Raw genomic sequence first — 26725 nt, forward strand, 5'->3', positions numbered from 1 at the left:
ATTGACTGCTGAACGTTGACTGATGCTTCTAATTAGTATCTCTTTTCTCCTCAATCTTTTACTGGTCCGTAGCTTTCCTTAACTTCAATATTTTAAAACGAAAGTGTATGCGTTCGCCTCTCGTCTCGACTTATTTTGCAGGCGTAAATAACGAAATTCTCCGCTCGAATGTATATTATCTCTCGGCTTTCTTCTCATACATTGATAATAATTTTCTTGGCTCGGAGCAAAAGTACTATCTTTTTAAATGCGATCTTCTCTTACAAAGTGGTTAAGAATAGAATGAATTCAATTATTTTTTAAGGACCATAGTTGTTCTATCTAAGAAACTCTTCTTTCTCGCCGGTCTTTATAAAGTCTCCGCCTTCTAATTACGAACAACATGCCTCTTGGATACACTTCATATATATTTGCGCTGTCTGAAGCTATTCCGCGCCATTTTATCTGCTACATCTCCATGTTAATGATCATCTCAACTGTAACGTAATGTTACACTAGTTATAGTGCAATACCAGTCTCTTGTTTAGATAACAGGCCAGTAATCTTGAGCACAAACCATACAAAGTTGTAACTACATTACAGTGTGTGGGGTATATATCTCCTTGATTTATTGCTGTCACTGTGTAAATAATGTATGATAGTAAAATTTGTTAATACAGGCAAAGATATCTGGAAAAGGTGTGCGTTCTACTTAAACCTCTATTTAAGGTAAATCCCCATTTAAGGTTAAAAATATCAGGCCCATGTAAAAATGTTACATAGAGGTTCTACTGTAAATTCTTCAGAAGTTTAAAATTTCCTTACGTTAAATGTGGGTTTTGCTGTGATGTGAATCATGTTAAATAGAACATGAAACTAAATTAATCTTATGGAATAATTTTTGGGACTTAACATTTCTTCCGTTCCTTTCGTAAATGTCATTAACTTTCGGTGGCTAAATTGAGTTGATTCTGAAAAATTTGTACACTGTTTTGTGAAACTAGGTTTCTTATATTGTGACAAGTAATTTCTTTTTGTAAATATAGATAATTTTGATGTGTATTTACATGCTCATTTATCCAAATTAATTTTTATGCAAAATTTAACACTTGAGTGTGCAAATGATGCTGTCTTTTCCTGTAAAATAACCTGTAGCATTGAGGACATTTCTGGGAAGGTTTGGTGAACTATTATACTGGTATTGTATTTGTGATATAATTTTCTTTTATTCTTATTTTCTAGGTTGTATGAAGATGCCACTAAGAAAGGAGCAGTCATTGTTCATGGACTGCAAGAGTTGACAGTGCGCAGCAAGAACGAAGTGTATGAAATTATGGAAAGAGGTTCGCTGAAAAGGCAAACGGCAGCAACCATGTTAAATGCTCATTCCAGGTAAAGTTTTGCCCGTTCACAGGCAGTTAGTAGTGTACTTACAGATGTTCAACTTGTGCTGTGTTCACATGGACTTACTAAAATAGTGTCTGTAAATTTATTTGTATATACAGTGAATTTACAATGATCTGCCCTAGATTTATAAACACACACAAATAGTGAAATGTTAAGACAAGTTACTTTGTTAATACAGCAAAGCCCTTCTGTTTATGTACCCAGAATTTTGTTTTCATGTCATTCAGACCATTTGTTTCTCACTCCTTTCAATTTTTTTTAAGCTCATAATATAATCTTCACCCAGTATTAACAAATCTCATTTCAGATTTCCAGATTTTTGGGACAACTTTAAGAATACCTAAGAAAGTTATTTGCGACGTTGGCACTCTGAAATATTATAAGTTTTGGATAGCGAAAGTGATCTGTCTTCCGAACATTTTTCGTGTGTGGAGAGACAAGAAAGCAAACATCTTTTCAATTGAAGAAAATATGATTCATATTATGGGGGATGTGGATTAGTTTAAAGCAGTACGTGTTGCACTTGTGAAGGAACTTGGCATCTCGGTATCCAATTCGTGGATAACAGACACACAATCCAGTGAAGTGCTTCCAATTGCGGTCGGTACTTGAAGAGAGGATATGTCAAAAATGACTAACTAGAAGAACTGTACACCAATGGTTTTCTTCGGCACAAGCTGCGACTGTTCCAGTGTGTGTCGCAGTGCCGAGAGAAAATGCTCTCAAAGTTGCAGGCGTGGGGATTGAAGACTTCGCATCTTACCTAGCATGCTGGAAAGGTTCGGTAATTATAATAGCCTCAAATGGCTGGATAGAGTTATTCAAAGTATGGCGCAGTATTGTGTACGAAGCTATAATTTGAGATTCAAACTGTGTAAGTTACGAGACTGTTCAGACCTGGACTTCAGGGGTTTCTGAAAGCTTGTGAACCATGCAATGTTTTCAATCTGGATGAAACTGGTCTGTTTTACAGCCTCCTGCCATCATTCTACTTGCAACGATTCTCTATTCATGAGAAGAGCATTGCGGACGGTTTGGTTAGCAGATGGGTGGAGAGGAAGAATGCGCAGTTGTAGAAGGGACTAGCCACTGTGGAATGATGTAGTACTATTAAATTTTTTTTGTGTAAGACTAGGACAGCCACTTGCAACTAATTCAAGGTGACTGTGGGCTCATGCAAAGAAAAAAGGGAGAAGGGTTTGTTTCCAGATACAGTAGAACGTCGATAATTCGAAATCGGTTAATTCAATATGCCGCCTAATTCGAAGAATCTCTCGTTCCCCAAAACACGAGGTACGGTTTTGCATGTTATTTACATTGTTTAATTCGAAATACGGATAATTCGCAATTCGAAGAACGTCGGTCCCAGTATTGACATTCAGATATTTAATTCGAAATTGTCGTTCAGTTTGTTAAAAAATATTTTAGGGCGTAATATGAATGGATAATCCTCCGCGTCACGAACGCGTCTTCCGGAACATGTATCTTTCCGCACTTTCGCTTGAGTTTGGTGTGTCTACAGCATACTTCAGAGTTGCCAAGTTCTAGTGAAATCACAGTTATTTTGTATTCTTCTAGTTACTTATTTTACTTAAAGTTTTAGTGTGCAGTTAAAAAATTCGAGGTTGTTATATTTTAATAATACTGTGTTTTAGTTTATTGTTATGGTATGTTAGTTTAGGGCACGTGTGTTCCTTTTTTTGTGTTGCGAGATGACTAAACGTCAGCATTCTTCAAAGAGACTCGGAGAGAAAGTGAAAAATTATAAGGGAGGTCGACAAAGGACAAAAAACGAAAACTGAAATATCTAAAGACTTTGGAATTCCTGTGTCCACGCTTTCAATGTTTTAAAAAAATCGTGAGAGCATAGAAGCTCAGGGCATGCAGGGTGTAAATACAGTAAAGCGAATGTGCATTTGTGGAGGTCAACACTTGATTCGGAAGTACAATTGATAGTGGTTTCGGCATGTTCAGGCAAACAATATCCCTGTTGATGGCGACAGTATTAAGGGGAAGGCGAATGAACTGACGCCAAAGATAGGTCTTCAGTTTCAGTGTTCAAACGGATGGATTCAGCGTTCTAAGTAACGGCACAATATCGCGTGGCAGGCAGTGTGTGGAGAAGCCGAATCTGTGAACACTAGTGATGCAGACAGTTTGCGAGAATGCGTGGCTCACATAATCAGTTTGCATGCACCGAACAGTATCTTCATTGCCGATGGGACTGCATTGTTTTTTAATGCTGAGCCCAAACGGACTTATGGTTTTAAGGGAGAGAAGTGCCATGGCGGGAAATCTTACAAGGACGGAAGCGAGACACTTCCTCCCCTCGTCATAGGAAAGTTCGAGAAGCCATGATGTTTAAAAGGGCGTCAGGCACTTTCCGTGCAAATGTAAGTCGTCTAAGACTTTGTGGATGACGGGCCAAATTTTTGAGGAGTGGCTGGTATGCCTTGAGCACAAAATGGCATGCCAGGACAGGAAAATACTTCTGTTGCTGGATCAGTGCACTGCACACAAACGTAATTTAATTTTAAAACGTGCGTCTTTTTCTGCCGGCCAACACTACGAGCTACTTGCAGCCCCTAGACCAAGGCATAATTTCATCTGTGAAACGTGCCTACAGAAAAAGACTGGTGCGTTATTTTCTCCGGGAAGTTGCTAGAAATATTCTGGCGGGAGAAATACGCAAGTGGAACGTGATTGATGCAATGCAGTGTGTGACCGTTGCCTGGGACTGCTTCGTCAAGTGTGGTTTTGGTTTGTTAAATGAAGAAGACGACAATGAAGATGAATGTTATGAGTTACGGCAAAAGTCCGATGTCGGTATGACTTTCTCCGAATACATTGCCACAGACCATGCGGAGACTACTTCAGAAGAGCGGGGTCCCACCGTAATGATCAACTGTGGTCATGTGACGCCAGAGGGAGATGCAGCTACAGCTGATGTTGAATACGGTGCAGGAGGCAACTATTCTGTCAAGGAATGATGTACTTGCCGCTCTAGCCGTGTTGGATTCAGTTGTGATGTTTGGGACATCACTGAATGTTTTTAATTATTGAACTATATATTTAATTGATAAGATGTATATATTTAATCACTGATAGGTCATTTTAAATTAATGTGTATATATATATTGCGCCGTTTCCGCGTCCAGGCATGGACTCAAGAGATCCTGACTAGCTCTAAATTCAATTAATCTGGTGACTGAGTCCTACGGGTGTGAGTTCCGTAATAGAAAAACGTCCAGGTCGATTAATGGTAGTTTCTAACTAACGCAGAAAGACGTCTCTTACTCGTATCTAGTTAGGTACCATATTCTTATTAACTCTTATAGAAATTATCGTCGCTTGAAACTACTACAGTCTTACAACTAATTCTTATTCTAAGAACACAGAGAAAGAGTGTTTAGGTTTCACTATTCCATATTTATTTTAAATATTAAGTCAAATATTCAAGAAAATTATCTCAAATTTTTACCAATGAAGTCGTTCTTGAAATGAGTGACTCATTGTCAACCCTATAGTCTATATCCGTCAAAAACTTTCAGAAAACTTACATCTTCCGAATTCATCCTAAATAAATATCTTCTCGGATCATATTATTTCCTTTCATAAGCCCATTAATCTCCAAAATCATAAATTATTAGCATAAATTCCATGTAACATCTGGGAAATTTTTGAAAAAGCTATGTTTTCCTTCGTATACAACTCGCCTACAAAGCTGGGTGATAACAAAATAAATTAATGTGAATACAGATAATGGTATTTACATGTGCCATACTGGCAAGAAAATAAACATTAAAATCAAGTATACTAAGAATATAGGATGCATCCTCAAAGAAGAAAATAAAAATTGTATTAACTACTATTTACAGTATTTCTAGTGACACTCTCTTGAGAAAATAAAGAAACGCTAGTAGAATTGCCGATTTTTAATGTTCAGTCAAGAAATGGAGTTCAAGTTGTCTGAATCAATTATTCTTGGGATTCTGTTAGTTACCACCTAATCCTTACTCTATAAACTGTCCCATTCCTTAATTTTCACTGACTGTTTGTCTAGATGCAGGTTTAGGACTCTCAATGAGGCTATCACCAAGCTCTTCTTCAGATTTGATTTGACAAGTACTCTCTTGTATGTTTTACATTTTAAACATTCACTTCTGCCTACTTAGTTGCCTGTTAGACGCTCATATTTCCTTGTGTCACACATCATGAGCCAAGCTACGTCCATTGTAAGTCGTAATCACCCTACAAGTAACATTATCGCAAGATTTAATTTATGAACTTAAGGTAATATGACCTTAGCTTATTGATTATCAGACTACGTGCGTACATGGTTGCAAAAAAAACAAAAAAAACGTCACCACACATCTCATATGTAGCTATCATAACACATACTATCAACGGAAAATCTACATGGTCAGATGACACTATCTCCGACTAAAAAAATTAATTCTCTTTGAAAATCTAGGTCACCAGTGATCAGCCTATAGGTTGAAATTTATCCAGAAATAAAGTTATACACCGTGAGAATTTTCAAGATCATCCTAAGTAAATCAGTGAAAGCTCAAATCGTATCTCGAGTACATATATGATTCTCTAGGTAATCCTAACATGGATGAAAAAAAAACATTGCACTACTCGTCTCGAGATCATATCCTAAGCTATGTACAATGCGTAAGATCTAGAATTATTACATGGAATTGGCGAGAATTCTGTGACACCCTCCGAAACATCATTTGAAATGACTTGATCTCACTTCGCACCACTATGACTATTTCTCTCTCGAAGAAAACAATAACTACCACCATCATAAATCATTAACATCCATATATCATATCTATGACGCGTTAATATACACATATTTCATATATAACAACTCTTTCACTTCATCATATGTAAATCACAACCTTAACTTACACATCAACGTGCCATGACATTCATAAAATGCCTACTTTACTTACTACTGTCATAGTGCCAAATTTAACATGAACTTGGAGTAGTCTACTGCCATATTCCTTCATAAAACACATCCTATATACGATCTCGAACTGATTGACATTGCTTAAATTAGGACACACAGGTATTAATGCCAACTTCACGCACTACTCAACACTGGTAATAATAATAACTCTCGCTGTCTCTCCTCACATATCACTGGAAAACATTACGATCGCACAATCACTTGGTGATCACGCCTACAAGTGGAATTAACATACCATATGGATGAATACCTACTTCCAATCACATCAGCAATACGTTTATCCACGCACAGTCTTAGCACAAAACAACCATCAACATGCAATAAAAGAAATAATATACTCTTACTTACGAAAACGACTTAAGTATTGGACTTAGCTTTGCTCAAGATGGTCTCGATGTTTCCTCATCTCTGGTCATCTGAGATTAGGATCTCGTCATCTGGTTCCTCCACAAGTGGTCGGGTACATCGTAGCTTCTCAACACTGATCACAGGTCATCCGGGACAGCTAACATCGTATCGCCTCGTCAGGATCCAAGCAGCATCGCCTTGCTCCCTTACAGACCCATGGTGAAGACTCGTGCGTATGAAACAGAACAATAATAGAATATTTGATTCATTGCTGACATCTTCCAATTAATATATCTCTTGCGTTGCTCAGATTGCATAGATTTCGTTGGGGTACAGTTGATCCAATAAACTAGTTCAAAATCGACTAAGACAGATGTTCTGTATATATTTCAATTTGAAAATAAATTTCTTTCCGCTATCTTTTTATTGGCGTAAATGCACTCAACAACTGGTCAGTAGGTGTCCTTCAACATTAAACAGTATCGGGAAAATTTTATTGAGGACCTGCGCCACTTCGTGACGTAGTTCTACTGTAGTCTATTTATCTCTTCTTTTTGCGTATTTAATCTCCCGCGCAGCGTTTAAATCTTGATATCAGCAGATTGGCGTGTAGTCGCAAATTATCTTTCGTTTCCAATTTATAGTATTTAGCTCCGCTGGATAATCCCTTTCAAATCTAGTCTTGCGTCTTCTTAACACATCGAAGTCAGATTATATAATAAGTGATGAGCATTTTTTTTCTTGAATAATGGTTTTAAATAATGTCCATTTGTCATTTTTTTTCTGCGCCTTCTATACGCGGTCATTTCCGTAACCGACCGACGAAAAGACTTGCATTTCGGCCCGTACTGACGTTAAATGCATTTTATTTGACATTTTGATCGCAGAGACTCCATCTTTGTTACTACAGCTCTTAAAAAGAACTGTGAAGCGGCACAATATGTATATAGGGCCTTTATCATCCATTTCAATCATCATTTCATTTCTTTGTATCGCGGCTATAACGTATTCTGAACGAACAAATTATTGGGTAAAGTATTTCAACATCACGCATATTTATAACTTGCAGTAAATTTTCCAATAGCCGTTGTGAGGTGACCAGAGTCAGCAGGCTAATTTCAGCCCAGTTCCAGGAAAAGTACGTCATCGAGGTTACGAGAGATATTACCCTCTCCACATCATGAAGAGACAGTTGATACATTATTAACACCCACTTTTCAAACTATGCTTGGGGACGCTTTATTTCAGCGGGAAAGTTCAGCCTATGCGAATGAACGTAATGAAGCAACGTGATGGATTCACAGCTGTACATCGGAGAAGGGATGAGACCTCGAATCTTACTGGACCATGTGATATGGATGATGGAAAGAGACTTTTGAACCAATATATACCACCGACAAGGGCTGGAGGGGACATTAAGTCTCTCATTCAGACTCACATTCTTATTCAGATTCTGATTCTGATTCTCACGCTTGGAAGATACTCTTACTACGATTCTATGTCTACACATCGGAGAAGATTTTAACTTAGTTCACTTCGCATCTGAGTATATTCTACTCAAAAGTTACTCTCATTGGGACTTGTTATCTTAATGACGAGAGGTAGTCAACGGGAGACCAGTTCTGACTGGTATAGGGGAGGAGAGCTTTTATTATGAATTTAGCTACGCTACTGTTCCGTTATACGGAAGAATACGAATGTATTCTCTCCATGAACATAACCCATGGTGGTTTTGCACTTAAAATTAGGACTCATTACGACTTTATGTAAGGAGTACAATAGGAAGTGCCTGTACGAGAGATCCACCCATCTTCAGCTTCAAGACAACAGAGTCTACATTTGGTGAGCTTATGGCATAAGTTACTGCAAGTCTTCGCGCAAGAGTTCATTTTCTTAGAGTTAATTTCATTCACTTTTTCTTTTGCTTCCGTAAGTTCAGATTTCGTTAATACGCCGTTACGTCACGTTTTTCATCTTAATAAATAGCTGTTTTAATTTGTATTTTATGAAATGATTATTAATGATCCTTAAATTCCAAGTTAATGTACTTAATGATTTGTGTTCCGTTCACCCCACCCCTGGGAGTTTTTTGAGTCTCATTACATATTTTTATTTATTATTATTATTATTATTATTATTATTATTATTATTATTATTATTATTATTATTATTATTATTATTAATTATCTACTTTTGTTTTCAAGCCATAAGCTTGAAGACTGGCGCCCTTGGGATACTGTTTCTGGAGAAACAATGACATATCATTTATTTATTTTAATATTAAAGTGACCCGCCACGTTATAAATTTGTCATACATCTGTGGGCAAAGTGGGTACGTCACACAGTGATAAGTGCAAATGATGCTGACAACACTACAAATAAGGCTACGGCCTATATGGAGCAGTTCGTAGGTAGTGTTTATAAATAAAAAAAAGATGAAGCAACCTCTCGTACATTCTTTCTTTTAAAGGCAACAAGCCTAATGTGTGGGTGGGGGGCAAAAGAGCCCTACTGGACCATTAAACATTTGTGAACTATTCAGGTACTATACAAAGTAATCTATTATTCTTGATATTTGTTTTAAATATATGTCTGGGGTTTTTAAAGTTTGTTTTGTTGGTGTAATGTGTTCACAATTTCGACAGCCTTGTTGGCTCCCCTGTACAAATGCTTTTTTACTGCACTTAAATTAGTTAGGTTATAACCTATTTGCTTAACTTGCGTCGTGCATATACAGTAAATTACCATACTCCTTCTCTTTGAATCGTGTTTTATTTTTCCCGGGTGTGAGGTTACGTTTCGAAGTGTATGGCGTTATCCAAGAGCATTATTTCAATAATTGCACCTTGTTGGATACATCTAGGAATTTTTTCCCCACGGCATTTGAAAGGTTTAACTGTGAATGAAGGTGATTGCGTGCTATAATGGATCATAGAATATTTTGTAATGCAGCAGGGGTTGGCATTTCTGAACTTTGAGGTAGCGGCGGTTAATTCGAAATCATGTAATTCAAAGTCAGATTTTTGCGTCCCAACAACTTTCAATTAACGAGGTTTTACTGTAGTGCTATACCTCAGACTGTCACAAATTCATTCTGCTGTATATAATGTTGAATTTTGTATGTACAAGTTCTTCAGAATAATGTGGACATTGGAACTTAATGATGTAATTGCTTATTGCAGTCTTTTTCTGTTAACATAACAGCAGGACGAATAGAAACATATAGTGTGATAACTTGTGCTGGTTATGTTCCTTTTATCAAAGGTTCGAGTCTTACACACGCTTGTTATTTCACATGTTTGTTTCAGAATTACAAAACGTTTCGAATTGCACATAAAACCCCACTTCAGACTCTAATAAGTTAAACAGTTTATTTTCAAAAATAAGATAAAATTACATTTATGCCCAGATTGTTGCTTAGTAATATGATTTCAATTTGAGTTAACCTCCAGTCACAAAATTGTTTTGAGTCACTAATTACTTTTTACCAAACGGGCAAACCCAGGTTGTCTGTGTAGAAGCCAATCTAACTTCGTAATTACAAATTACAAATCTGATTGAACTCGTTCATGCCATGAACTGTTACTTTTTTCGTGCAGCGTCTGTCGTCTGGGTCTGCCGCCGGGCACTGCTTGGTGGGTTTGTCCTTGGTTAGTGATTCAGTGGTTCCTTTCGCTCTAACTTTGGTGGCTCCTTAATGATCATCACCCATTCCATTCTATTCTTTACTTGCTCTATTCCTTGGGCAGTTGTAGCATTCGCTTTCAAATTCTCTCATATTCGTCGTGGCCTGTCACTAATGTGTTTGTGTAATAACTATTCAGTCTACCCATTCTCAGCAATAAGCAATAACCACTCCACCCAAGTGTCATTTAATTTTTAATATGTACCAGTTGTAATCTGGAATTTTTGAGTTGGTTAATAACACACAGAAAATTTTGAAATATGCAGGCAAATAGGAACTAAGGATATTGAACATAGGCACTATTCTGCCATTATTGATAGAACCGGAACTGATATAAACAAAGAACATCGTGTATCCATCCGCATTCTCCACGTTGATTGTAGGATCACTGGGCTACTTCCAAGCACAAGAGCCACGTGGTGTTGTCTACAAACTGTTATGCTTATTTCATACCTGCCAACCCTTCTGATTTACCAGGAAACGTTCAGTTTAACAAGTCTTCCTATTTTTTTATTTATTTTTACTTCCTAATTTTGACCCATTTAACCTCGAGTATGGTCAATACTCTTCCCCTAGGATGAATTGTGTGGTTGTCTAATTTACGCAACCTCATTTTCAAGTGTGTTTATTTGGCAAGTGTATCATGCATTGCCTTCGTGTATCATGTTTCCCACACCCTACAGCATCGTGTGTGTTTTACAGCTGGGAATTCGGGACGGCAATCATCCTACAAGCGAGATGAAAGATGGAGTTTCTTTTTTGTGTTGTGCGTTGTTTTGTTGTAGTTGTAGGCCACGTGCTTTTTGTCTTGCGGTTCTGTGCTTTTCCCGCTGTCAATGTACAAGACATATTGATCTCTTTTGTATGTGGTAGTTCTGTGTATTTCAATGCGTTTTTGTTCATCCTTAGCTCATAATTTGAATCAGTTGAATGTATTTCTGAAAGTAGTTGGGTGACAGTTTCTGGTATTTTCTCTTAGCACTGTGGCCACAAAACACAACTAACATTATCTCCAAGTGTTCAGAGATGCCTATAATACTGAATTTCCATTCGTGTTACAGTCTAACAAAGGAAACTATTATGCATTTCATTCTGTGTTACATTTTTTCTTGTAACCAGTTTTGTGTTTTAAGATTTTATATCTAATGGTCAATTTGCCTTGTTACTGTAGGCCTCTTTTCATCGTGACTGTGGCACAATATACATGATAAAATACAAGAATCAAAATCCTTCTTATTCTTGATTTCTAAAAGTTGTCTGGTATTTTATTTGGACATGGTAAAAGTAGTGTGTTGATTATGTTCTGGGGAGACTATCTTTGAACAAGAAGCCATTATGGTATGGTTTATTAAATTGGTTATGAAAGTCTCACTTCTGAGTTCATTTTGTGCAGCATTGTTTATTCCTGCTTTCCGTATGTGTGCAACTGAGTGTCAATTTTTTCAGTTACCTCTCCTGATTGCTGCGACTACATAAGGCTGTTGCCGGATGCCACCGATGTCAACCTGTAGAAGAAAAGCCATGGTGATATGGATTAAAACTCCTATTCACAGTTTGATAGGAATAAACAAGCGAATGTCAGATCAGATCTGGATAACTTCCCTGACGAGAAATCCGGAGGGGGGTCCAGAAAAATGTAGACACTCTTTGATATTTAAAATCTTCGGAACAAAATGACATGTTGTTGTAGTTTTTGCACGGTAGCATAGTCCATTGTGTTGTCAACGGATGATGGTTCCTTGAATAGCGCGACAATCTTGGCGTGAGTTTTCCAGCAGATCACAGCGCAGCAATGAATGAAGTAAGATTGTCGTTTGATCAACGCAAGGCCATATTCAAGTGGTGCTGGAAGTTCGAAAACACGGTGGAGGTGCAATGGCGTAATGTGTACAGAACTTGGCCACCAACACGTACTAAAATTGTTTGTATTCGGGATTAATTTGAACCTGATGGTACTGCTCGGTAAGTGCATAAGGAAAGGTCTGGCCTGGTAAAGATGCTGAATCCAGCTTCCAGCACTGCTTTGTTGTACCTTTTTTCTAGGTAGCATAAAAAATCTGTGAATCAGAGTGCACGTGAAAGCAGGGTAATCCAATCAACCATATGATGAATTCTGAAGGTTCCAAGATCGCTGCATGGTATGAAAGAGGACGACCTGGATCAAGGGATGGAGTACTGTGAGTGGTTTGAATGTGTGCTTTGCTACGATGAACGGTTTGCAGAGATGGTTATCTGGTTTGACAAGGCACAATTCAAACTGAGCAGTACTCTAAACCGCCTCAGCTGCGTGTACTGGGCTCCTAAAAATCCTCGAGTTCACATCGACAAACATGTTAATCAACCCAGTGTTAATGTGTGGTGTGGTCTGTCATGCAGTTTTGATTGGCCCATTCTTCTTTGAAGGTACCGTAACTGTTGAGGTGTATCTTCATATGCTGCAAACATCATTTTTACCCGCCATCCAAGAGGTGTTTCGAAATTATTTTACATACAACACTCACTACTGCAGATATGTCAGCCTTCTCACATGAAAATCTGCCTGGACGGTGTATAGTTCGAAGACGAGCTGTTGACTACCCACCACGGTCTCCACACCTCACACAGTTTGACTTCTACCTAAGCTGGACCTTGAAAAATGTCGTTTATCGACAGAAGCCAGCTACGCTGAACATGCTACGGGAAACCATAAAGCTATTGCACCAGCAACACTGACAGCCGTTGTTTGCTCAGCATTTCGCGGCATCGACTCTGTTTGGCTGCTAATGGTGGTCATTTTGAACACACAACCTTCCGCCATGTAAGAATTGTAATGGTATCTCATTTCGTTCCATTAATATTGACTCACAACGAGTGTTTATATTTTGTCTCTTGAGTCGCTTATCTCCTCCACAAGTTACGCTACATGCCATGCTAAACAGGGCTTCATAATCCATATTGAACTGGGAAAATCGCATATTAACAAAGGACCTACCCGTAGAATCCCGAATACCACCTGCACTGTTGATAAACTTAACCATGATAAGTTAACTCGGTAGCTGCAGTCTCTTAAGTGCGGCCAGTATCCAGTATTTGGGAGATAGTAGGTTCAAACCCCACTGTCGGCAGCCTTGAAGATGGTATTCCGTGGTTTCCCATTTTCACACCAGGCAAATGCTGGGGCTGTACCTTAAGGCCACGGCCGCTTCCTTCCCAAATTACCAACAGCTAATGCTCTACCTAAAATCCACAAAACAAATATGCCTTTTACACCTATAATCAATAGTAGAGGGAGTCCTACTTGTAAAATCTCAAATTTTCCATTAGTTTTTAAAGAAACATTACAAATTTAACACCGATTCAATGATAAACAATTCAATTGAATTTTGTGAAAAATTAAATATTTTCGGCTTACAACCACGTCACAGGATATGTTCCTATAATATAACCAATATGTATCAAAGCATACCTATTAAAGAAACCATTGAAATCATCAAATCTAATCTAACTAAACAGGGCAAGTTAAGTACGTACAAAATAGAGTTTATAAATCTATTAAATTTTGTTTTAAACAACAATTATTTCACATTCAACGATAAAATTTACAAACAGATGTGTTTGGCGATGGGTGACCCACGTCAGGAATTTTAGCAAATATTTACATGGATCATCTAGAGCACAGCAAAATAAAAACATAAAAGGACTATGTTTGTGGTTGAGATACGGAGACGATACCTTTGTTAAAATAGATAGCAAACTTTTTAAATAATCTTTACCAAAGAGTAAAATTCACTAAGGAGGAAGAAAATAATCATTCCTTAAACTTTTTAGATATTACAGTAACACGAACAGAAAATAAATTTAACTTTCAGATTTATAGAAAGCCATCTTAGGTCCCAATAGCTATTAAAAATATTCCCTACACCCAAAATCACAGAAACAACCCATTTTTTTTTTTTTAGTCTGATATACTGAACCTTCAAAATGCCACTTTCTGATAATAGTTTAAAGAAAGAAATTCAATTTATAAAAGACTTAGCTTCAGTCAACGGTTATAAAATAGATGTGGTCAACAAAATCATTAATAGAGTGAAATCAAAACTAGCCACTAACCTTATTCCGATCAAAACTGAAAAACCAAAATTTGCAACATTTACATTCACCAACCCAGCAGTATACCAAATCACGAATCCGATCATAAAACGGCAAATCAATATTGCATTTAGAACACAAAATACAAATAGAAATATATTTTTCAACCACAATAATGTAAATTCACGCAACAACAAATACCAAAGTTCAGGAATCTATAAGCTAATTTGCTCAGATTGTGGTTTTTCTTACGTTGGCCAAACTGTCAGAAGTTTTACAACTAGGTATTTGGAACATGTAAACGCAGCTAAACATAAATTTTCCACGATGAGTAATCATATGCAAGAAAAAGGACACCATTTTACCACAATAGAAAAAGGTTTAAAAATAATCAGAAAGGTCGATAAAGGAAAATTAATGAATGAGCAAGGGAACATACATATCTACCTAGACAAATACTTCAATAGAGATAAACTGAACGACGATATAGAAATAAAAAACCCATTAATAGAACAAATTCCAAAGTTAATACAAACATTCAAACTCAATAGCACAAAACTGACAAACAACTTTATCGCCGGGCTGAGTGGCTCAGACGGTTAAGGCGCTGGCCTTCTAACCCCAACTTGGCAGGTTCGATCCTGGCTCAGTCCGGTGTTATTTGAAGGTGCTCAAATACGACAGCCCCATGTCGGTAGATTTACTGGCACGTAAAAGAACTCTTGCGGGACCAAATTCCGGCACCTCGGCGTCTCCGAAGACCGTAAAAGTAGTTAGTGGGACGTAAAGCAAATAGCAGTATTATTATTATTATTATTATTATTATTATTATGGGCCGTATTTTTTGGTAATAGCGATACGCGCGAAATTTTTTCATATCCTCTTTCTTACCTATATATGACCTTCTATATACTTGAAATACCGTATTTTAGTAAAATGAGTTCGCGAAATATCACAAAATCTTATTTATTGCGCGAATTGAGCGAATAATCAAGAAATATACCCCAATTGGTACGAAAAATGCGAAATATTATCGAAAAAGATCACCAGAAACGTTTAAATGCTTTCAGTTCAGTTGCTTGATAGCGCTGTATATTATCTACACCGATCTACACACAAATCAATGCGCACTGTGTATCGGAAGTACATGTATTCAGTTCCGCGATATGTAAGACAATCGATAAAAATCGATATCTGTTATCGATTACAACAACAGCGATCATGTAGCAAGACCTGTCCTCGTGTTGAGTTCACTGGCTGAGAAATATAATAAAAAAGACGTGAAACGATACGAAAGTAGTGTAAAGGAGAGCTCCGTCCTTTTTGCTTGGCAAGGACCCACCAAGCTGACCCTAGCAGTATTCTTACTTACATAGAAGAATCAAAACAGAGGCACAATAAATACACGAACCTGCTACGTGGGCGTAGCAGGGGGAGAGGTAATTCTCCCACGTGGCGCATCCCAGGTGGTGGATAGGGGGGTCCTAACGGGCTTGCCGGCGGACTTGATTGAAATAAAATACCTCTCGTGGACCAAACGCACAACCCCGTGTGGGTGGGGGTCGCAGACGAAGAATACCGTATTTACTCGTGTATTAGAACCCCCTGGCTTTTCGAGACGAAGAAAATGAGAAAAAATCGCATATAAGACCCTCCAACGTAATTCGTCAGAGAAGAACGATTCCGCTTTGAAGTGGGTACAAGTCTTATTGTAGCTCTGATGACATCGCACAAATTTGTGAATGGTTTCGTCTGTATGACCTAATTCATGCGGTAAATCTGTGTTTCATCATTAAGAAATGTCCACCTCTGTAGCATAGGTCTACTGCAGCTCTGATGACGTTTCGCAAACAGGTGAATAGGCCTAGCTTCCTGTCCGACCTGCACATTGCAAGCATGCATCAGTCATGCTATATGTCTGTGTTTTGTATTTAATAATGTCCACCAGCGTAATGATTAGCACAATTAGTTGCTGTTCCTGGGAGTCTTGACTTCTATTCCCAGTGCCGTACTGCCAGAGATTTACGAATGGCAGGAAGGTTTATATGTAGTAAAAGCGGTACAAGTAACTTCCCTCCACTGGTGGTTTGTCTAAAAAGAGCTGTACCACCTAGAGATGAAATGAGATTATCTTAGTTGAGAAATATTTGTGGTTGTTGCTGTTTATACAGCAGGCGAGATCATTAACACTAGAGGAGCGGAAGGGGTCAAAATGACACCCACCTTCAATTTTTCTTTAATAACGTTCACACTCTTGTATCATTTCTCTTCAAATATCTTGAATTTTCATCGTTTTTCGTCCCGTTCACGGTGATGTACCGCACCCAGCAATATATTTACAGTTTCATTGATTTCTGATATGGCATACCTTGGACAGCGGGAGGGGTCATTTTGACACTTGTACAATATTTCTTATTACAGCAGTTTGCATTGTCAGACAACAGTGTGTGTCCGGCCATTATTATTAGTGTTACCATGGTTGGTGGATCAGCAGAGGTGAAAGAAGGTGCCGGGATGAATGGGTCTAACTACGGAGTCAAAGTTAATTTAAAATTTTAACAAAAGTTTTTTTTTCCTCTTTTGTAAAAACTACAAGAAGTAACAAAATTACAGCTACTAGTAGCAAAAGACAAGTCTAGTTAAGACAAGATTGTTGGTATAAACAGAACTTGTGCTTTAAGTCCTCCTTTAACAATTCCTGAGCTTCGCACTAATTTTTACTAAGATCACCATATTATGTAAGGGCAGAACACCCCTCAATACATGGAGCACTAGCTCTGTAATTTACAATGTCAAGCCTCCTGGAGGCACTTTTACAATACTTGAAAAGAGCAGACACGCTCTCAGTTTTTCAAGCCTAGTCAAGGCAACACCAAAAATATCTTACACTTTCTGGCCTTCCATGCCTCAGCTTACAAATTGAAACGGGTATCTTGTACCCAACCTACAGGCCCTTCGAGTAAAAGAAATAACCGTTAAATAAATGGCCCAAACAAAAAGGAAGGAGGCGGATACTTGCACTCCTTTATGTAGCTTCCTAAAACCTAACGGGCACCAGGCTGATGAAACAGGGCTATTCCTAAACTATGGAGGTGACCTGTATAAGAAAGAAATTTTAAAACATTAAGGAAGAGAAGAAAATCAGTTACCAAAACATAGTCGCCTCAAACCAAAATGAAGGGGAGCTCAAAAGGGTAAATCACTCACTATCCTCGAAGTACAGTTACAGATTTTATGAAGTTTTTACATAAACCTGCTGAGAATTACATGGTCAGAAGAGTAGGATACATTGTAAAGTTTTTGGACCTTTCCCGCAGGTTAAACTGCTGAGCTAGCAAGAAATAAAGATGTTGAAACGCCATTACCTTGCTGCAGACCTGCTGCCTGATGAGAGGCGCCTCCTGTTTTACTACATTCACACACTTAGATGTTGATGAAGTGGCCAAGAGATATGAAAATCAGCGCTTTATAAACCCTCGTGGAAAGTTCGAGACCTTTCATGAATAAAACAACCACACCCTCTCAATTTAATTGGCTAGCTTAAGGTTACACACCAAATCGAAGAAGCCTGTGATTGGTAGGAAATTAATTACAGAAATTCTAGGTTGGCTAAATTCAAAACTGGCGGAAGGAAAAGCTAAATATTGCCAACCCACAAAAGAATGAACGAAATTTAGTAAAGAAAAGCTTATGAGTACAAAATTTCTTCACAAAAGTTTCTTCACTTTGCACCAGGGTGCATGATCATAGTTTTTTTATCTATGAGAGAATGTCTACACTTCTTGAAGAACGGAAAACAAAACAAGTTGAAATCCACACAGTACTGGCAACTTCATAATCACAAAATTGTCATGACATCTTCTGAGCAAAAGTTTAAGGAGGTCTAGTTCAGTGTTGCTCCTATAGAGGTCTTACTGGTGCAAGATTTAAATGTGCGGTGTAGAGGTGTACCTCCCGGTACAATTAGAATTGTTGAGCTCTTACTGTCAGATGAGCCGGGCTGAGTGGCTCAGATGTTTGAGGCGCTGGCCTTCTGACCCCAACTTGGCATTTTTGATCCTGGCTCAGTCCGGTGGTACTTGAAGGTACTTCTATACGTAAGCCTCATGTCTGTAGAGTTACTGGCGCGTAAAAGAACTCCTGTGGGACAAAATTCCGGCACCTCGGCGTCTCCGAAAACCGTAAAAGAGTAGTTAGTGGGACGTTAAGCAATAAACGTTATTACTGTAAGATGAGCGTTCCGATTAGCGGGATTATTGTATTCACCTTAACGTTTAGAAAGTGTTCTTCCTACAGGCATGTCGTGCTACGATTGTCTTTCTGCTGACGAGGTGTCTCGTATGCTAGAAAATTCAGATGTTGAGTCTGAAGGTGAACGATCCAATTCAGATGATGATTTTTTGCTTGAGACAAGAGAGACAAGTGAGGACGAAGATCACAACAAGACAGAGGATGAATTATCTGCAGGAGAAGTTCAAAATGCTAATCTATCTCAGAACTCGCCCCAAGTGTCTCAGGTGTTTCAACAGTGAAGATGGTTGCCCGAGATGGAACCGAGTGGGACGGTTTGGATTTGAATTTGAATTTGAATTTGATTTGAATTGAAAGCGGCTTCAGTGAACGTCCAGAGGGAGCAGGGAGGTCCCACAACATATTCTTACCACCGAGTTTATGACTCTGCCATTAGTGCCTTTCGTCTCCTCTTTGATGAATCGATGCTTCGTCTAATCAAGCAACACATAATCAAACGCTGAGAAAAAACTTCACAGACTGCACCGTGTAGCTCGACGAGTTGGAGGCTATGATTGCCCTCATATATATACGCGGTGTCCTGTGTTCGAAAGGTGCGTCTGTGTCTAAACTATGGTTGCGTTCTTGTGGACAGCAATTCACAACACAGTGTCAAGAGATAGATTTTGAGAGCCTCTCAGATTCTTCCGTTTCGACGAGAAATCAACCTGAACTGAGCGCCTGCCAGCTAACAGGTTCGCTCTTGTCTCTGAAATCCGGGAGAAACTCGTGGAAAATTGCCTTCACTGTTACCGCCCAAGTGAAAATATTACAGTTGATGAATTATTACTTCCCAGCAAAACCAGGTGCAGATTTACCCAATTTATGACAAAATAGCCCGAGTGGTCTACCAAATATGCATGTAGGAGGTGGCCAATGCATGTCTTTTACAATATTCTTGTCCTAACAGCTATCAATGCTTAGGTCATTTACAAGCAAGTAATGGGTAGGAAGATGAAGCGGAAGTAGTTCATCCTCGAGCTGGCAAGTGAACTAACAAGGCGGGACAAGCAAAGGCAACAACCGCAAGAGGAGGCTGTGGGACCGTGTCCATCTAAAAAGCGGAAGAAAAGCGAAGTTGGTACGTGTAAAGGTAACAAATCTAGCGATGCCTGCAGCAAGTGCCTCAAAGCAGTGGGCGAAAAATATGCACGAAAAGTAGAAGTTGTGTGTGCTAAATGTGTTTAGAGTGTTTTAATTTGCCTAAAGAATTACTGAAAATGTTAGATTGTTGCAATGTGCACAACTAAGAAAAGGTGTTCAATTGGTTAATTTTGTGACAACTCCTTAGAGAAACTGAAACATGGTGCAGTGATTTTTCATATGTCCATTTATATATATAAAATAAGAGTTTTGTCTGTACATTGCTCAGAATTTGAAAAGAACGGTATTTCTGTATCGATCTTGTCCACAGTAACAAGAAAATGCAGTTTTTACTTTTCCGTAATGTCTGTCTGTCTGTATGTATGTACATGCATCACGTGAAAACCGCTGAAGATAATTTAATAAAAATCGGTATGTAGAGTCGGGGGGTGAGCCGCTGCAATCTAGGATATAAATTATTTTGTTCACGCTGAGTGAAATGGTAGTTTAGGGGAAGGCCTAAAATTAAATTCTCAAATATTCATATTATTAGTGATCATATCGATTAATACTACATAACTAAAGTTATATAGAATTAAATTTCTGATCATTTACGTCTTATGCATTTTTACCGTACCGGCTATGATAACACAGATTCATGAATTTGGATTTTTGTTGCTGAGTCCATATCAACACCGAGCCCCGACAAAATGGGTAAACACAATTTAATGAAAATCGGTATATAGAATTGGGGAATATGAAACTACAGTTCAAGCTATAAACAATGTGATTCACCCTGGGTGAAATGGTAATTTAGGAGGAGGCATCTAAAATTTAATTTTTAAATACCTATGTTCTTGGTCCTATGGAAAAGTACTACTGTAACCTTCTGATGATAATACTAAATAAAATCATGAATAAAATATAAATAAAATGACTCAAAAACTTAATAAAATTAATAAGCATAATTAACCGAAATGTCCGTAGTATGGGCGCCAGAGTTCACCAGAATGGATCCCTCGAATTTAGATAAGAGCATGATAAACTGTATATCCCAGGGCGTGTACATAATGCTGCGTACTGGTACATCTGCTGCAGGCCTTACCTAACCTCCTGAAAATGACTAATTAGGTAGGAACTGCACCTAGGTTCATCAATAACACTGATTCTAAAATAGCTAACTATATTCTTAACAAATGCCGTACATGAGCACCTCATCAACATACAACATTATACAATAATACACACATAAAATATTGCTGGAAGACTCCATATTTACAACAACAACAATAATGAAAATCGTGGGAAAACTAAAACGAGAACTAGGCTACCATTTGTACATAGTCCGATGAACAATGTACATGTATGAAGATAAATACCCTTCACTGTCTCTATATCAATTCGACTTACCGATTCTCATAATCGGCAGTTATCACATCACACAGATTCTGTACCTTGTACTACTGTGTTCACATATTTTAACACTTGTTGTAAAGATATATACACACGTCTGTCGATCCTCAACATAAATTATGGAAAGTCTGAGATAGCTTTCACCAACATATAATGCTAGGCCGCCACAAGTGCTACAATACTTAATGCGCAAGCACTCTCCACAATCAACCACTTTCCACGAACATAACAAGACTACGCTCCACGAACGTTTGAAGTCCAGTCCATTGCAGCCGTGTCACTCCAGTACCGTGTATCAGCACTACTTCCTTCCCGTACAGTGCGTCAGTTGTAGTTCTCTTATACAGTGTCACTGGTTGTAGTTATCTTCCTTCTCGTTCCTTTACAATCAACCCGGTTACCGCCGTATGATCAACCTTTATAGACATCAACATCCTCCTCCTCTCAGATGATACGTCTGGATTGGTGCTTGCCAGCCAATCATGAGTGAACCTCTTGTCAAGACCTTGCTCCCAAGAGATAAACAAACTCTGGGGTATATTCCATGAGTCACCAAACTTTCCTAATACAACAACAAGCTCATCTCATCAGGCTGGGATATATACACGACTCATTGAATATCCCGACACAAGTACATCACAACAAACACTGGGGTATCCACATGACTCAACCAAATTACCAGAGCAATGTTTTCCCACTCCTGCAAAACAAATTACTCATACCTACATATGTGGATATCTTCCAGCTTATCAATATAAATGGCAAAATATACAAATGAAATAATGATGATAATAATAATAATAATAATAATAATAATAATAAATCGAATACTGACAATAATATCTCTAACTTCTACATATAATTCGGGGGTGTGATATATGTACTATCACACTACATAGCGAAAGTTATGGAGAATATAATTTCCGATCATTATGTTTTATTCAGTTTTACCGTACCGAATATGATAAGAGTGGTATTTCAGAACCGGAAGACAATAATGTGAAGGCCTACAGTATCGAAAGTGCGTAACATAGGTCAACAATAACATTACACTGACCGTTGTTTGTTGTAATGTTCTTTATCTCTTATGCTGACATTCAACTCCGATAGATGGGATTACTGCTGCGTACTGAGTATAACAGCCTAACTGAATATCGGCGGGAAATAGCTGAGGAGTTTCATAACTTTTTCTTCACCATGCCAATCCTCTGGTTCATACATTTTCTGATACTGCTGGTACGTAACACACTGGTTCATCATAGTATGCCAGCTATTCGATACCTACTCTGACGCGCTGTTTTGAATGAGCAGTGTGCGCACTTACGTCAGAGGCTCAGGTAGTAGTAGTAGTAGTAGTAGTAGTAAGAGTAGTGTGAACTGGTCTGGAATTATAATTTAGCCCTATTCCAAGTTATAGTACCACAATTCACTAAACAACTCAAAATTCAACCCTGAAAAGAGCCATTTCTTAGGAAAACCTTCTTCCTCTTCACTTTCATTAAATCTAAATTAATTTTATTCGAAATTAGCAGCAAGGATGTGGTTTCTTCTCTGGCTTGGAGGAAAAATTGCCTCCACGTCAGATAGTTCTTTCCGCCGCCAGTGTAGTGAATTGAGATTTTCCGACTCATCGGGTACTCCCAGGAGACTATCGCCTTGAATGGACATTTTCTCTGTAATTTTATTGGAAATGCTTTGAAACAAATTTTTGCATTTCAAGTCCTTTTTGTGTTAAAGAAAAAAACGGACAATCTAATTCTGTGTAGTATGTACCCCATATAAGAAAGTATTGATCTTATGATGGTTGTAAATAAACTAAAACTTAAAACTGATATAAATTTTTTTCATTTTTTTTTATTACTGACAATCCACATTAGAATTGTAGGGTAGAGGCTATTTTCATACTTAAGTGTTGCATGTGTCACTATCCCATTTTTAATAAATGTATGTTTCTGTTTAAGATATTTCTTATTTCAAAATTTTGTAATCAGTACATTTCTGAAAATATTTTATTTTTTCAGCCGGTCACACACAGTCTTCACCATCACGGTCCATATTAAGGAGAACTCTGTGGAAGGCGATGAGCTAATAAAATTGGGTAAATTGAACCTTGTGGATCTAGCGGGAAGCGAGAACATCGGGCGATCGGGGGCCACAGAGAAGAGAGCCCGCGAAGCTGGCAACATTAATCAATCCCTTTTAACATTAGGCCGTGTGATTACATCTCTGGTGGAACGAGCCCCCCATGTTCCATATAGAGAATCGAAACTCACCAGGTTACTGCAAGAGTCGCTTGGTGGCCGGACAAAGACGTCAATCATAGCTACTGTTTCTCCGCATTTCTCCAATATGGAAGAAACCCTGAGCACTCTGGAATATGCGCATAGAGCAAAGAATATCCAGAATAAGCCCGAAATTAACCAGAAAATGGCCAAGAAAGCTTTGATCAAGGTAACTTTCATTACTCATTGGTAGTGATATGCTAAATTTTTAGTACAGTATATTTTTGTTACATTCAAGAAATATATAAATATAAAAACTTAATGACTACTCTCTCTCTTAAAATACCTAGGAGTGTATTTTCTCTCTCTTTAACTATGACATCCAGAAACTAACAGATGACAGTTTAATCATTACATGCTTTGTGGTTAGTGGTCTTGTGTTATTAAAAACCTTTTATAATTCTGCAGCAACTCAAAATTGCAGAAGTTCACTTTGTCGTGCGACTTTGGGAGAGGGCTCATTGTTACAGTCATAATTTCAGGACATTTAAAAATAACATTGTTTCTTTAAGCATTATCGTGAACTTTTTGTGAGGTCATTTTCAGATTAGGCACATGCTGGGGCTGTACCTTAAGCCACAGCTGCTGCCTTCCCAGTCCTATTCCTTTCTCTTCCATCTCCCAAAACCTTCAATGTGTTGGTGTGATGTTAAACATATAGAGAAAAAAACCTTTTGTGGCCTCTTAATTCATAAGCCGAAGTAGTATTCTCCGGGTGGAATGATTTTGGACAGTTCTCTGCCAGTTAACACTAGTGATCTTCCGAACATGTTTATCTCGTACGTCCCTTGGGTTCTGGATCTTGGCACTGTAGTATTAGTTTTGTCCATCTCTTGTCTGTCACGACAGATTCATTACCATTTCAAAGTAGCTGTTCTCTGCTGGACGTCATTAACCATTGTGACTGATCTGACATCATCTGTGTACTTCCTATCTTTCCATGTAAAACCATAATTAGCCTCTCGCTATCTCTTCGGGCTATGTTGAGTTTTCCTTTCGTAAGTGAATTTAGTCTCCAGGTTTCACAACTACCACAAAACACGGAGAATGCACTGATTGAAAGCTCTTTTCTCATTTACAAGCATGATTAATCTGAAGATTGCAGACTGCCTACCAAATTCATGCCAGCCTAGTATGCCTTGAAAGCAAAGGTTCAGAATTTTGCATCTCCCTTCAGATTTACAAAGAGGCAAGCTACATGTCTTCTTTAGTCTTTGTAGCAGTGGGTTTTTTATTTGCCTCATTACCTATGAAGTTGACCATATTTATTGAACTTCACCTTGGTTTTGGAAAGACTAATGTTCAGGCTCATAGCCTGACATTGAGACAGGGTCTTTAACTAATGATTAGAGTTCTTCAAAATCATTAGCAAACAGTGCAAAGTTCTTTTCCAATCTCTGGTTGTTAAAGTCTTTGCCATTCTTTTGAATTCTCTTTGTCTTCCTAGTTCAGCTTTGAAATGCCCATTTCAGGATAGATGAGAATATCTGGAGAGATGGGATCACCTTGTTCAACATCTTCCAATTGCAGACTCTAGAATTGATTCAGACATTAAACAAAACTGAAGATATAAATGGTAGGATAGGGCAAGCATTGTTGTTGGTATCATTGTAGTGCTGTGTTTTAGATGATTCTGAATTAGATAAGTCATAATAATGTGGATATTGCACAACATTTTATATTTGCTTACAGGAATACACAGAAGAGATTGAAAGGCTGAGAAAAGATTTAATTGCAAGCAGAGAACGAAATGGTATTTATGTGGCTGAAGAAAACTATTATGATATGCTGAGACAAATAGAAACTCAGAAAAATGAGATGGCCACACTTCTAAGCAGTGTTAAAACTCTAAGAGAATGCTTAGAGGAGAAAGAGGTAAGTGCTTTTAATGGTAGTAGAATTATTATTTACCTGGAAAATATTATTTTCCTGCAGTGGGCTGCTTCCATTAAAAGAAGATAAATCATGTCTAATGAAACCACATTCTAATGTGGATTGTTTTAATGTGATTATGTAGTAACTTCTCAAGAGGTAATGGAAACAAACAAGTTGTATGTAGAAAGGATGTTAAAAGGAACACATTACAAGACAAACAGAATGACAGGTCAGCATTAGAAGAGGGAGAAATGCAAATAGGACATGGACAAAATGTACATGTTAATATAGGTGGGCCTCTCTTTTCATCAATTCCAGTTCTCCTCAGACTATATCTTATTTCTGATACCCAGATTTGTCAGGAGCATGGGTGGGTGAAAAAAATAGTTCATTTATGGCTTATTTACCTGTTTTCAACTGAAGATTCTTTTAGGGTAAGTTTCCTATATAGTTACACCTTGTTAAGACGTTTCTGCAGGAGACAGGCAATAAGAACTTGTGAAGCAACAAAACATACTACTGAATATACAAGTAAAATTTATCCAACAGGGATATGGAAAAGCTAGATACGATTTTTTCCAATATGAGGGCAATGTAATTGATAATCTTACCCATAGTGGTCAGTAGTAAACTGATCTGTATTGACAAACAATATTTCACATTAAAAGGTAATTTAAATATGAACTCGGGTCAAAAAATACCGGGCACCTGAATATTTACATAATGCATGTGTAGGAAGTAGCATTAGAGCGGATTATAAACTGGGCATGCAGTAGCATTGTGAGCATTCAATTTTATCACAGAGTCTATAATTCTCTTCACAATACACTGAGCTTGGGAAAGTGAAAATCCTTAGTTCTGAAAAGCTCAAGCAGAGGGAGGGTGTGGCTATATCCAGTCGAAAATCTTGAACCTCCGTTACTAGAATTTTTTGTATCTCGAAGTAACTTATTCACGACCATTTGTCCTATTGTTCACGTGTATTTTATCTATTACTCGAAATTTGGTTTCACAAATTTCTCGATTTCTGGAAGTAATCCTTTTCTCCCTTGAAGGAAAAAATACTCCAACTTGAATTTTGTACAACATTAACTGTGCAGTACACCATTCGTGGTTTGTGAGGAACAGTTAAAAAGTAAGAAATGTTTAAACTAAAACTTCTAATGATTGGAAAATAGGCGAAGCCTTGCTGTTTCTCGCGTGCGAATTAATTTATTATATGTAATAAATATCATTTTTGATCCATATTGATGATATTTGATTAGAATAACAGTAAGTTATTTATTAAATTGACCACCTAATCACTAC

General features: G+C 37.9%; 1 protein-coding gene across 2 annotated transcripts in view; it reads left to right on the top strand.

Annotated features, from left to right (window-relative positions):
- The window catches only part of LOC136857351 (kinesin-like protein Klp61F), a 295057-nt gene that overhangs the window by 88511 nt on the left and 179821 nt on the right, over positions 1-26725 (top strand). For both annotated transcript variants that reach the window (XM_067135960.2, XM_067135961.2), the window contains exons 5-7: positions 1222-1371; positions 23282-23711; positions 25235-25417. In XM_067135960.2, the coding sequence (XP_066992061.2) occupies positions 1222-1371; positions 23282-23711; positions 25235-25417 (763 nt within the window). The remainder of the gene's footprint in view (positions 1-1221; positions 1372-23281; positions 23712-25234; positions 25418-26725) is intronic.

This window comes from Anabrus simplex, chromosome 1 (genome assembly GCF_040414725.1).
Source record: "Anabrus simplex isolate iqAnaSimp1 chromosome 1, ASM4041472v1, whole genome shotgun sequence".
Taxonomy (NCBI): domain Eukaryota; kingdom Metazoa; phylum Arthropoda; class Insecta; order Orthoptera; family Tettigoniidae; genus Anabrus; species Anabrus simplex.